This window comes from Eptatretus burgeri, chromosome 1 (genome assembly GCF_056783735.1).
Source record: "Eptatretus burgeri isolate ZD-2024b chromosome 1, Ebu_testis_v1, whole genome shotgun sequence".
In the NCBI taxonomy this organism is placed as follows: Eukaryota; Metazoa; Chordata; class Myxini; order Myxiniformes; family Myxinidae; genus Eptatretus; species Eptatretus burgeri.
Window position 1 is genome coordinate 76,102,609 of NC_140961.1, and position 14,587 is coordinate 76,117,195.

Sequence of the window (14,587 nt, forward strand, 5' to 3'; positions counted from 1 at the left end):
CATATACATACATTCATATATACACATATACATACATTCAAATATACACATATGCATACACACACACACACACACACATATACGTTTATATACACATATATATTGTTACGTCTGAGGGGGGGGGGGTATGCATTCAAAGGGTAATTAGGATGTTTAATTAGGTATGCCATGCTGTTCGAGTTGTACCAGGATCTCGATGTAATAAGTAGCAATTCAGTGGTGATAAGTTGTCTAGTAAATGTCCATTTCTTCAAGGGGGAAATGATAATTGTCACGTAATTAGATAGGGACACGGGTTAGGGTAAGTGTGTCTGCATAAACCCCTTTTAGTATTCCCTGGAGGCTTGCCGTGACGTCACAGGACAGTGCTGCGGATGGCTCCGCCCCTTGACGGCGGAAGGCGACGGCGGAGGGCCAATAAAACGGCTCGATTGGAAGTGACGAGGACTCGAGGATAAAAAGGTTCTGTTCGGGAAAAAAGGGGAGGAAGAAGAAGATCGATAAAGAGAAACCTTGTTTTGGTGGAGGGTGTTGTGCTCGGAGCGTGCTCGATTGTTGCGCTGGTTCGTTCCTGGATTCATCGTGTCTCGTGGCCTTGCTGTGCCTCGTGCCTCACCTCGGTTGGCTCTGGGGTTCTGCTGGCTCGGAGTACAGGGTCGAACGGCGGGCGGACCTGCCTCCCTCTCCTGCTCGCAACTTGGCACCAGAACTGGCTCCCTGGTGGCTGTGAGCGGACTTGGGCCGACACCAAAAGGTCGACAGCTCCACGGTGTCTCCTGCCCCTGACGAGCGCAACGCCAGCTCGTCCGACGCCAATCCAGGGACTGTTGCGTCTACACCACGGGCCAGCCTGACCACCAGGACCAGCTACGGTGTGTGTGTGTGTGTGTGTGTGTGTGTGTGTGTGTGTGTGTGTGTGTGTGTGTGTGTGTGTGTGTGTGTGTGTGTGTGTGTGTGTGTGTGTGTGTGTGTGTGTGTGTACCTGGTGCCTTAGAGGGTTTGAGATTTGTACATCCATTGGAATTGTTTGCGTTTTCCCCATGCCCGAACCCACACCACCATCCCGTCGAATCGCCCCGGATCCCTCCTCTTGCCGAGTCTTATTATTTATGGTTAGAGAAATAAACATTATTAACTCAGTGAGAAGCGACTCGTGCCACCTTCCTCGTCCCGTTTGCGGTAGAGCAATTAAAACCGCCATCTTTGGGTTATAAAAAATAAACCGCCTCCATCGTTTCGGCTCATTCTACATTTGCGGGACTGTTCAAGTCCCGTGGACGTCACATTGGTGTCAGGGTGTTGAATGTTCGAACCCCTCTAAATTATATTTGGTATCGGGAGAATATACCAGGACTAAAATCTCGCCACAAATTGGAATATAAAATTACTATAGAAAAGCACGCGAGCGCAGGAAAATTTTGGCGGGAGTTTTCAAATTAAATTTAATTGGTGGCAAACGGGATTTCTGCACCATGGCGGATGTGCAGATGTTTGAGGAGGAAGGCCACGTGTCTGGCAGCGAGTCGGGGGAAGAAGGGAGAGACGGGGGTAGGATCGGAACCTCCCCCATTCCGAGCGTGGACCGTGCTTCATTGCCCGTAATGGAGCTGGCAGCACCGGAAACCGGCGCGATGTCGATCCAGACAATGTTGGAACGTTTAGGAGGGGACATGACGGCACAAATGGCAAATCAATTCGTGACACAGAGGGCAGAAATGACAGATCAATTGCGGGTAATGGGGGAACAGTTGGGTGCACGGATTGATTTAATGAGGGATGAATTGGGGGAAAAGATGGAGAAAATGAAAACTGAGATGCAGGAGTGTGTGGATGTTCAATTGGGGGAAATACAAAGTAAATTCGAGGATAGATTGGAGGAAACAAAGGTAGAAATTACATTGGAGGGGGAAAATATACGGAAAAAATTGGTAGATAAAATTGATGCAACGAACATTCGGGTTGATAAAGTGGATGAAAGCCTGGAACGTCATCATGCCAGTGTGGATGCTCGTATGCAGCTGCAAGTAGAAGAGTGGGGAGAGCTGAGGAAGCAAGGGATGAATTTGGCGGAGGAGGTAAAAGGATTGGAGGCTCGTTTGGACGAACAAGATAAAATTATGAGCCAAGATGAAGTCTTGGATAAAGGCCTGGTAGAGCCGTCTTTTGTAAGTAGAGTGTCCGGGTTGGTTGAGGAGCAGCTACAAACTCGGGACGGAGCCTTGGAGGAGGTTGTGCGGGCCCAGAAGATCCTGCGGGAAGAGGTGAATCGGTCCATTCAACGTTTGGAACAGGAGGCAAAATTGACCCATGAGACCCTCACCACAAAACATCTTTGGCCACAGTGGGCTCCGAAATTGGATACGCAGCCACAAGGGTGTTTGATCCCTGGGCTGGATTCGGACAAGGGAGAAACTGGGAAGCGGGCCACCGGGAAAGTGATCCCCCTGGTAAATTTTGACAGGTCAGAGAGCCTTGAAGCTTTTCTGACGCAATTTGAGTGTATTTCCCGACGAAACGGGTGGAATGAGCGGGAACGTACAGGGAATTTGGTGGCAACGTTGCGGGGACCAGCCGCAAATGTGTTAAACGTGATCGCGGAGGGATGTTGACCAGCTCCCACATTTGCGAGGCGTTGAGCCGTCGGTTTGGGTTCACAGCAAACTGTGATCTGATGCGGGCCCAGCTCCAGCACCGTAGATTAAAGTCGGGCGAGACAGTGCAGGAGCTGGCACAGGACATTTACCAATCAGTTAGGATCGCGTATCAGGACCTAACAGTGGAGGCATGGGACAGACTGGCACTAGAGAAATTTTTAGCTGCTCTTCCTGACCCTGAGGTCCGAGCACTAGTGGAGCTACAGGATCCACCCACCGTTCACCGAGCGGCTGAGTGCGCAGCCAGGCTGGCCTCGTGGAGGAGTCCGGGTCGGGTGCCAGAGAGGCCATCGGTGACGATCCGACAGGCGAAGATTCGGGATCAGGGAGGGGGGCTGGGAGAAATTGGCATTACCCAAATGCTTCAGGAGATGAATCCTCCTGCTGAACCGCCAGGTCTATCCGAGGTGCCCTTACATAGGTCGAGTCCGGAAATCACTGTCGGGGGTCGGGCAAACTAGATCTGGCTGAGCATATAGGGCCATGCTCGGCTGGTGAGATTGTGGCGAAGTGCCTCCTTTGGTGAAAAAAGTGAATTGTGGGAAAATTGGCATGGGTTTGTAAGTTCTGCTGGGTTTTGGAGTGACAATAGGGACAATGGGTAATTGGTAACAAAGCGGGCACGAGTGGCTGTCCAATGGCTGGTGCGTGGATCGGGTGAGGAGAAGTGCTGTGTGAGTTGTTTCAAGTAAAGAAGTGAAATGTATGGTGCACACATTGATTTTTTATTGGACATGGTGTGGTAACAGGGAAGGTCATGGTCGGTGAAGTGTTAGAAATGCAGGTGCCACATCTAAGGCCGATGGGGTGGGGGGAGTCATGTGGGTTTTGTGGGTGGGGATGATGTGCTTGTCCACAGGGATTGCTGAAGCTCACGGTGAGCGGGAATTGCGACCCCCTTCAAGATTCACCCCTGGTGGCTAATGGTAACAGTGTCTGGAGGCAACTGGGAGAGGGTCTGGTTGGGCGACCAAGGCGGGTAGGACCTTGGCGACCCAGGAAGGCCAGAGGAGCCAGTGAGACCCCTTCCAGTGTGTTGTATGGGATGAGAGCTGATGGCTACCAGGGGGTGGGAATCAAAGGGAGCGGGGCGGAGAAACGTCCGGGTTGGACCAAAGCTTACCTGTGGGCATGGTTGCACCTGAGATGCCCCCATCATCTTGTGGTAACCCACCCCACGGCCATGACGGGATTCAGCCTGCATTATTAAAATGGGGACCATGACCAAGAAATGTGATGACCATGGTGTGAGTGTTGTGAAGATGTGCGAGTCCCACTCGATCCCGCACAACTTGACATGTGCAGTAAGGGCATGATGTCCGCATAATTTTGGGTCAAGCAAATTTGAAAATTGGCTCCCCAGGTAACGCTGGGTCCATTAGCATCCACTGGGGGACGCGGTCAAGTGTAAATATCCCTTGAATAGTGTCGTTAAGGCTTAAAGTAGGAATGTAAAGTATGTGTTGTGTTTTTGTGGAACCTTTTGTTTCCCCTCCCCAGATCACTGGAAGAGTGTTGGGCAAGAGCGATGATCCAGAGGATGGAGTGCAACTTCGCTCAGTGCTCTCATGTGATAAAATAAAATAAAAAATAAAATAAAAATGAATGATTGTTTAGGCGAGGATAAGGCCATAAGGAGGTAGTACATTAAGCAGGATAGGTAAGTTAGCTGCGGCTCGCTGCCCATTGCCCCTCCTACTTTATTTCATTAGGTTAAATAGGTGTGAGTCAGTAAGTGTTAAGGCTGGTACGGTAGCGCCTGTGATATACCTTGCAGGAGCTGCGGTACCAGAGGAGGGGCAGTGTTACGTCTGAGGGGGGGGGGTGCATTCAAAGGGTAATTAGGATGTTTAATTAGGTATGCCATGCTGTTCGAGTTGTACCAAGATCTTGATGTAATAAGTAGGAATTCAGTGGTGATAAGTTGTCTAGTAAATGTCCATTTCTTCAAGGGGGAAATGATAATTGTCGCGTAATTAGATAGGTAGACGGGTTAGGGTAAGTGTGTCTGCGTAAACCCATTTTAGTATTCCCTGGAGGCTTGCCGTGACGTCACAGGACAGTGCTGCGGATGGCTCCGCCCCATGATCACGATTGGTGGAAGGCGACGGCAGAGGGCCAATAAAACGGCTCGATTGGAAGTGACGAGGACTCGAGGATAAAAAGGTTCTGTTCGGGAAAAAAGGGGAGGAAGAAGAAGATCGATAAAGAGAAACCTTGTTTTGGTGGAGGGTGTTGTGCTCGGAGCGTGCTCGATTGTTGCGCTGGTTCGTTCCTGGATTCATCGTGTCTCGTGGCCTTGCTGTGCCTCGTGCCTCACCTCGGTTGGCTCTGGGGTTCTGCTGGCTCGGAGTACGGGGTCGAACGGCGGGCGGACCTGCCTCCCTCTCCTGCTCGCAACTTGGCACCAGAACTGGCTCCCTGGCGGCTGTGAGCGGACTTGGGCCGATACCAAAAGGTCGACAGCTCCACGGTGTCTCCTGCCCCTAACGAGCGCAACGCCAGCTCGTCCGATGCCAATCCAGGGACTGTTGCGTCTACACCACGGGCCAGCCTGACCACCAGAAATAGCTACGTTGTGTGTGTGTGTGTGTGTGTGTGTGTGTGTGTGTGTGTGTGTGTGTGTGTGTGTGTGTGTGTGTGTGTGTGTGTGTGTGTGTGTGTGTGTGTGTGTGTGTGTGTGTGTGTGTGTGTGTGTGTACCTGGCGCCTTCGAGGGTTTGAGATTTGTATATCCATTGGAATTGTTTGCGTTTTCCCCACGCCCGAACCCACACCACCATCCCGTCGAATCGCTCCGGATCCCTCCTCTTGCAAAGTCTTATTATTTATGGTTAGAGAAATAAACATTAACTCAGTGAGAACTCAAACTGACAACCGTACCTCAACAAGCAGTTATGCAACAAAAACATATGAAATGACCCATTTCGTAAAAAGTGATTTCATTTATTGATCTATAAAAGGAAGTGTGTGTGTGTGTGTGTGTGTGTGTGTGTGTGTGTGTGTGTGTGTGTGTGTGTGTGTGTGTGTGTGTGTGTGTGTGTGTGTGTGTGTGTGTGTGTGTGTGTGTGAGTGTGTGTGTGTGTGTCCACATATGTGTGTTTCAGAATGTAGAATGGAGTCCTCCAAGGGTGGGCTCAAAGTATGCACCTTCATTTCGGTAAGGATCACGATTCATGGACTAAGCTGTGAAGTTTACCGTTTTCAAAGTTTGGCGCCAAGTGCTCTCTTCAGCATCGTTACTGAGCCCTGGACAGCTTCCAACTGTAGTTCATATGTAGTGATATTGCCAGGGATAGTTTTTAATATCTCTGTTTGGTTCTTCTTCATCATTTCCGTGAGGTTCTTCATCATCACTGGTACAACTTTGGCATTCTTCAGCTTCCAAGATATTTTCACTCCATGCTTGAAAGTCTTGGTATTTGGTCATTTTCTTGATTTCTGCATCGTTAGTCCAAAATCACCGGTATTTACACCTCAATTAGCAATGCCTCCTTCTCTTTTTTTTGCACCGAAGTATGATATCTGGTCGCAATACTTTGTTTTTGATGTTCACACCAGATGGGATCATAAGGTCGTACGTGAGCGGTACTTCAATGTTTTCAGTGATCGCTTTTGGTTCATTTTCCCACAAATTTTGTGGAACTGGAATATCAAAGTTTTTGCAGATGTGCCAGCGGATTGCTTCACAAACTCTGTTGTGTCGTCGTCTGTACAGCTGTTCTGACACGTTGTTTTTTCTTGTTCAGTCATTTAGTGTCACATATCATTCTTCTTTGCTAACCCCACCTCCACCCCTCACCTGTCATTTTTTTTTCCTCCTCTCCCCCACCCTTTTCTCTCTCACTGTCCACTCCTCGCAACCCCCTCCTCATAAAATGCAGCACTCTACTCCCACACCTCTGTCACCCTCTTGGTGTCTGTGTCTGTGTCTGTGTCTGTGTCTGTGTCTCTCTCTCACACTCTCACACTCTCACACTCTCACTCTCTCACTCTCTCACTCTCTCACTCTCTCACTCTCTCACTCTCTCACTCTCTCACTCTCTCACTCTCTCACTCTCTCTCTCTCTCTCTCAGACCCTCCCTCCCGCAGTGAATAGCAATGTTTGGTGAGGTGTCGCTCTCCCCAACTCCCCATCATCATCCTCTCTGCATTGCCGCTGTGCAGCACATGGAGACGGAATCGAGAGGGAGCAGTGCACTTCTGTGGTTTATGTGTACAAGTGATACTTAGTTTATGTGTACAAATGATACTCACTCACCATGCCGCACATGGAGACGGGATTGGGAGTGAGTGGTGCACAATAATGGATCGATTGATTCATTACATAATTAAAATAAATAAACAAGAATCGTAAAATAATTAATTTCACAATCAATTGGCGAACACATACCAAAATCACCACCGTTTCATCGGAATCTGTAACTTTTTGGAAATTAAGCAATTCATCGAAAAATGAATCATTAATCGATACTGTTTTTGCCAAAGCACATCTTCACTTTTGTCCCCAAATTTCAGCTTCCCAGCTCAAAGGATGGCTGAGCTATCGCCCGGACAAACAAGAAAGAAAGAAAGAATGAAAGAAAGAAAAGAAATGGAGTAAAAACTGAGTACTCTCTTCCTTCAACGCTTGGCAATGACATCATGCATTACCTGGATATGGAATTGGGAAGGAGCGGTGTCACTTTGTGCCACAGTTATTGGGAAATTTTAAGTGTTGTTTCCTGAAGTTTTTGTTGTTGTTGTTGCTGTTATGGCTATACAATTAACCTCAATAAAAGTAGAAAATCCAAAATCAAGAATGAGTTAGGAAAAAACAGATAATGTTGTTCAGAATGTGAGAGCTTGAGCAAAGACAGGTTAGAAGTGCAAACAACAAACACCAACAGATTGCACACAAAAGGCTCAAAGGTATAAGCCATAAGGGGTTGCTTGCTATACCTGCCATGCTACATGGAAATGTGGGTCTGCACTGAGCCTTGTGTCAGTCTGACCAATGTCAGCACCTCCCATTGCATTCAATAGCTTCTCCTGCCAGTGAGCCAAAAAGAAGAGTAAAAGGAGAAAAGTGCAGCAGATAGCTAAAGAGGAAGCACAATGCAGGGAAGATGTCAACATCACTGCATCAGGAGTAAATGTATATCACTTTACGAATCGTCTGGCAAACACATGGCATTCCATTCATTCATTCGGGTGTTCTGTCCGAGGGCAGGTTCAGTACTGCTGAAGCAGTTTCTTAGCAAGGGTTATGCTCGGTGGTTTGCTGTTGCCTTCACAATAGTAGTTAGGGCTGGAATTTGTAATTTATTCACGGTATCGGCAATGGCTTGCATACTCTCCATGATGAACACCATGGGATCTTTAACGTCCACCAACTCTATATGTATATATATATATATATATATATATATATATATATATATATATATATATATATATATATATATATATATATATATTTTGTTACGGCTGTGGAAATTCGCAAACCACCATTCAGGGCCCGTAGGTGAGATCTCTCTAAGTACATGTGTAGTTAGCCCCAAACCCGTTGCATAGAGGGAATTTATGTGATTCGTTCAGGCTGCGAAGCTTTGAGATAGCCGTTTTTCTGTTCTATCTTTATTTTAAACCAACCACGTCTCAACCGCCATCACACAACAACCACCACGCCAGCCATCATCACCAACTGCAACCACGCTCCAACCCTCGGACAACAACAACGCCAACAGCCACGACCTTTACCTTCACAACTCAATCCCACATCATCGCATCACCGCCATTCCCAAACGGCACCATAACCATCAAACCACCACCGAAAACCCTCCACCACCTTCACCTCTCTCCTTCTACGGCCATTCCCGCACCACCTGTGAACACTGAGCGTCGGGCTGTCTCGGGTCCGTTCGGCGATTGGTGCCGAACGCACCGAGCCGCGAGCGCAAATAGCGGCTTTCCGAGGGAGAATTCGGATCAAGAACGCTACACGCCCACTTTTGCTCCGTCCAATTAGCAAGCACGGAGCGGCTTGGCTCCGCCTCCAGGCGCGTCTGTGTGAAATCGACATATGCAAATTCTAGGATCAGGGGAGATTCACGCCCCCTTTCCTCCGTCCAATTGGCGAGCGTGGCTCCGCCCCCGAGGTCATCCTGATCCGGATATTTGCATATTGTTTTCTCCTGCCGGCCTATAAAACGGCAAGCAAGGCGAATCGTGGCAAAGTCAGTCGAGTCGGGTGGAGAGTGAGTCGAGTCATCGGTGTGGCAGAGTCAGTCGAGTCGGGTGGAGAGTGAGTCGAGTCATCGGTGTGGCAGTCAGTCGAGTCGGGTGGAGAGTGAGTCGAGTCATCGGTGTGGCAGAGAGTCGAGTCGGGTGGAGAGTGAGTCGAGTCATCGGTGTGGCAGAGAGTCGAGTCGGGTGGAGAGTAAGTCGAGTCATCGGTGTGGCAGAGAGTTGAGTCGGGTGGCGAAGTCATCGGTGTGTCATTGGGTTGGGTTCTGGAGTCGCTGAGAAGAGTTGCGGGAAGAGGCAAAGGAGCTCGGGTCCGAGGCGAGAAGGTCGGCGACGAAGTCGCGGTGTGGGATTGCTCGTCGCGGGACCCAAGCCAGCCAGCCATTCTCCCTCCCCCAGGGCATCAACAATTCTGCCTTTCCCCCACGCTGAGATAGTGCAACAAGGGGGCCCCGTTCCCTCCCCACTGCAAACGTCGTGCCAACGAAACCCGCCAAGGAGCACGGAGTCGGGGCACAGCCACATCTGCGGCTCGTCCGCCAACGAGTCACAAGGACGCGGGTAGGACCCCCCCCCCCGGTCTCGTGGGCCTGGCCGCTCCTTCAGGTCACGCGCACATATTGGCCTACAGGCCCATCTGCCCCCTTGTCTATGAGGGTGGCTTCTTTCCTTTGCTTTTGAGTAAATATGTGTTGACGCCGTCTGTAAAGTAGAACTGTATAAGTGTTGCCGTGTGTGCGCGTAGTCGGTAGTAAATCTGCGTCGTTGTTGCTTTTGTTTTAATTGCTATATGTGCAATTTCACTGTTTGGCTGTATATGTGTGCTTTCCGTGTGCTGGGAAATAAATGTGCATTGTGTGAACTGTTTTCCCGTTTCGCTTCGTCTTTTCTTTATTGACCCTCCATCCTGCTTCACGTAAAGGGTTCGTAGTGGGCGTAATACGCCCGGTAATTAATCGGAACCATCGAGGCCGACGATAACACCGCTCAGTTATCACTGTAGCACGGAATGGACCGCTTAAGCGGTTCATGTCCGGAGTCGGCCTGTGGCGTGGTACGATCGCCCGGTCGACCATCCGCGCAGGTACTGAGGTAGATCGAATTTGGCGAGCAACCCTATCCTGCGCGGGTGGGCAACTGGCACGGTCGTGGTGGGGTTAAACCCCCACCCGTGACTGGCTCCCGGCGTTGTTCCGAGAGGGTCACGACTGAATTGTCCGTCTGGTGGACGACGCGGTCGCGATTCGAGTGACGCGGCCGTCCGCACGCCGGTGGGCACGAATTCGCAACAATATATATATATCTTCTTCTTCTTCTTTCGGCTGCTCCCGTTAGGGGTCGCCACAGCGGATCAGCCGTATGATCCGCATAGTGATTTGGCACATGTTTTACGCCGGATGCCCTTCCTGACACAACCCTGGTCACCTCTTACAACACAGGGATATATATATATATATTTATAATACTGGCAGATGGGACGCACAGTGTAATATCCTTCCAAGGGACGGCACACACATTGATGCCTCCTTGCCCTGCCTGTGAAGCACGAGGATGACAGTTTATAGCCGGGTGAGGATTCAAACCCAGCCGAGACTGCTTCGAGGTGGTTGTGAATACCTCTAAGCCATCCTGTCAGCCCGACACATTCTATACCAATTAAAATTCCTAGCAAATAATCATGACAGTTTGTGTGTGCTTCATTCCTTATATTGATAGGAATGAGGAATTCTTTTTGTCATAAAAATGCAGGAAAACATAAGTTCATTGTCATAATCAGAAAAATTTGAATTATTATCCCTTTGTAACAATGCCTTTTCCATATTTGATCAAAAAGCTAAGCAACTGATAGTTCGACAGGGTTTTTTTCTGCTATGTTGATAAGTCGGTGCTTTATGAGTCATTTGAAGAAAACATTTGACAGGAATGAAAACCTGGCACAAGCTGGATTGTCTTTTGTGTCACTCTCGTCAGGGTGGAGTGCTGCGTTATTGGACGAGGTAGTACAGCTCGGAATTGTGAATCTCAATACACGTTTTCCCTAAACAGCGCCTCCAAGCAAAACAGAATTGAATGGACTGGAATGAAATGGCCTGGTCCAAGCAAATTTAGCATGATATAGAGAAACACTTCAAAGAGGAAGACTAAAAAAAAAAGTTTCTACAATTTTCTGAGTCTGGCCAAGAAGCCAGGATAGATAGATCGATAGATAGATGACATGACATGACAAACTATAGCATGACAAACTCTCAATAAATAAGAGCATTGAATTCTCACCTGCAAACACTGAGCAAATGCTGTTGGGTTATTTTCAGCAGCATTGGGGGCAAGATTTCCCATCGGTGCCCCAGCCATGTCCTGCCATCACATAAATATAATTTATTTCTGAATGAAACCCCCCACCCCCAAAAAAAACTAAACTGTTACAAGATACAGCAGCTTCATGTGATTTGAACTAAAAATTGGAGCTTTGATGGGATGCAGTAAATTTGCTTAAAAAAAAAAAAACTCATTTATAATTGCATTTAACAAACAACAATCAATTACGAGCAAAACACATTTAAAAGCAAAAAAGTCATTGGGAAACCAAGAAAGGTTGTTTTTAAGCCTCCCCCTAAAGGATAGGGAGACAGGTATACCTGTTGTAGGGTTTCTTTATACAATTTGTGCCCGCAATTTTAATGGTACCTGAGTTTCTTCCACCGCTCGAAGTATGCAACCACAACCAACATTTATGGGGTTTTTTCCTTCCCTTTTTCCTGCCATTGTCTGAGCCGTATCTCGGAATGAAATTTTGCATCAATAATGGGAATAAAAATTCTGCGGGTCGACAATTTTGACCTTGGCTTAATGAAGGTGTTTACCAAATTTTTAAGATCATGACCTAATGATAGAAATTTAAAAATGTTTCACCAACTCGACTATGGCTTGTCGAATCAGAAAAAAATTGCCTTCTCCAGACAGCCAAGAGAAAGCCGCATTTACGCGTATTTTACATCATACTCCTAAGAGTTAAAGGTCAAGGTAAAATGGTGGTCTGAAAAAACAAAAAATAGCATGTTTTTGTCATCGATCAATTTTGACAACGTGATTCTCAAAGACTGCTTGGCCTTCCAAGATATTGACGCATTATAATAGTTGACCTTCACTGATGTTGTGCACCTTATATTTGATTCATGTGGATGACATACTTTTTCAGATTGTGACAACAACAAAAAAACCTTTTTGATCACAACTTGAATAATTTTCCTCCGATTTTCATGATGTTGAGTTTTATTGATCGACTGGAGATGGGAATACATTTTCTTAATTTACACTCTATCCCTAAATATTGACGGTCAAGGTCATATGGCGGTCGGAAAAACAATACAGCCATCATTGGATCGTGAGTGGCGGGGGCTTCCCCTTGGCAATCACTTTGTGATCACAGATATCTAGTTTTAACTGATGTCACTGCATCACATGGCAAGCATATCTTGCCATTTTGCTGGGCTGTTGCTGAAGTGATTAAATGCAACATTATGCTTTCATCTATTTGCCTATAGATGCAATAATAAATATAAAGGGGAGAGGAAGGGGGAGGGGCATGGGGATTAAAGTTTGACTTTAATTTAGTGTGGAAATTAAGCAAAGAAACAAATAAAGGCTGCAATAAAGCAACAGCAATGGAAGCAAACTACAAATTCCCGAGTTCGCTGGGACCATTTTGGCTGATATTTGAACTGCATTATTTCAGGTTTGTAAACTTCTCTCTTGCAATTCACTGTAAAGTCTGTCTATCTTTTGTCAATCTATCTCATTAAATGCCCTGTATTGTGCTGTACTTACCTCTCATATTATGCATTAAGGCCCAGTCACACCTTGACGTTTTAGCCAGCTTATGCCGATTTTTGGAAAATTTGTCTAAAACGCTGGTACATGTCCAATACGTGATGGGTAAATTTTGATAACATTGAGAGCACGCTGAAAAACACTGCCATACGTCGTAGTACGCTGGCTTTAAATGTTGTACTTTTCGGTTGTCCTCAAATTTTCCATGCTTGAAATTTTAAGACTTATGCCAGCGTATGACTCACACGTTCCGCAAAACACTGGCCATAAGTTGTAGGCACGTTACGCGATCGTTGACACACGGCGACACACGTTACTTGTAAGTTACTCATAAGTCGAAACACGTCGAGGTAATGTTTAGCGTACCCGAAACTTATTTCTAACCGATGAGTAACGTGTTGCAGGCACGTTACGCGATCGTTGACACACCAACACACGTTACTTGCAAGGTACTCAAAAGTCGAAACACGTCAAGGTAATGGTTAGCGTCAGTGTTCCAGACTCCCTGTTTTTTATTTTATTTTGTTTTTTCCTTCCTTCGGTATGATGGTGATGTTGACACTTCGATTTCTAGTGCGGTTATAATATAATATAATTAATAGACTGCCGCTCAACAATTTAAATCATAACCGCACTGTGCACTGAACACCGTCATACCGAAGAAAAAAAACAAAAAAAAACAGGGAGTCTGGAACACTGACGCTAACCATTACCTCGACGTGTTTCGATTTATGAGTACCTTACAAGTAATGTGTGTCTACATGTGTCAACGATCGCATATCGTGCGTACAACTTATTCCCATCGCATGCGGAACATGTGTCATATGGCAAGTACGTTGTAAAATGTTTAACACGTTTATAATTACAAGACGTACTCCACTTAATACGACGTATGATAGTGTACTTTAGCGTTCTAATCATGCATACCAAAGTTACACATACCGTATTTGACGTGCGCCAGCGTTTTAGACACATTTTTCAGAGGTCAGCATACGCTGGCAAGATCGCCAAGGTGTGACTGCGATGTTGACACTTCCATTTCTCTGGCGGTTATGATTTAAATCGTTGAGCGGCAGGTTTTTAACAGGCTACGCCACGAGTTCGTCGGCGATACGTGCAGCGCGCTATGCATAAGTTAGACTATCGTTGGGCATAGGTTGTGAACGCCGACAACAGGCTAAGCATTCGTTGGTATAAGTTATCTATAAGACAACGAAACGTTCTGTGTCCGTTACTAATATGTTATACGTACGACCAACTCGTTATGAATACGTCCGAATCTTAAAAAAAACATCAAAAGTTCAACGTAAGCCAGCGTTTTACATACATTTTGATACATTGCCATTGCTGGCTAAAACGTCAAGGTGTGACTGGGCCTTTCGTCTTGTTCTCTATTTGCACTCCCCTTCCCCATAATTGTTTCCATGTATACACCCAAACCACCCGAGCTGTTTCTCCCTCTCCACTCTCTCACGACGATATTTCTTATGTCATCATATGTCCTCCTGCATTTATTATTTCCTCCTGAATCGGTCTCAGCATTTGTCTTGTCGTTTTATGAAAGAAACCGTTTAAACAAGTATATTCTTGCCATTTCAGCCTTCATTTCCTGTGCTACAAAATGTTTCTGTTAGCATAGCCTCGGCTTGTTCAACAATAACAAAAGGCATTGCATTATACAGCAAATAGTAAAAAATTAAAAAAAATTGGTGGTTCTGTCCCTACCGTGTTAGTATTGAGAGGAGATAAACCTAGAAGGTCCAGTTTATTATTTCCAACATCGTGTCCAAATGCCTGAGCTGCCATCCGAGTTGGCGCTTTGGTCACAACGCCACAGGAGCCTGGCGCCTCCCTACCAACACAATAAAGTGTTAATG

At 46.7% G+C, this 14,587-nt stretch overlaps 1 protein-coding gene across 7 annotated transcripts in view; it reads right to left on the reverse strand.

The window, feature by feature from the left end:
- The window catches only part of LOC147034781 (transforming acidic coiled-coil-containing protein 2-like), a 203,526-nt gene that overhangs the window by 35,702 nt on the left and 153,237 nt on the right, over positions 1 to 14,587 (reverse strand). For all 7 annotated transcript variants that reach the window (XM_085888831.1, XM_085888813.1, XM_085888786.1 and 4 more), the window contains 3 exons: positions 14,436 to 14,562; positions 11,157 to 11,237; positions 7,596 to 7,685 (listed from right to left, as the gene is read on the reverse strand). In XM_085888831.1, coding sequence (XP_085744957.1) covers positions 7,596 to 7,685; positions 11,157 to 11,237; positions 14,436 to 14,562 — 298 coding nt within the window. The remainder of the gene's footprint in view (positions 1 to 7,595; positions 7,686 to 11,156; positions 11,238 to 14,435; positions 14,563 to 14,587) is intronic.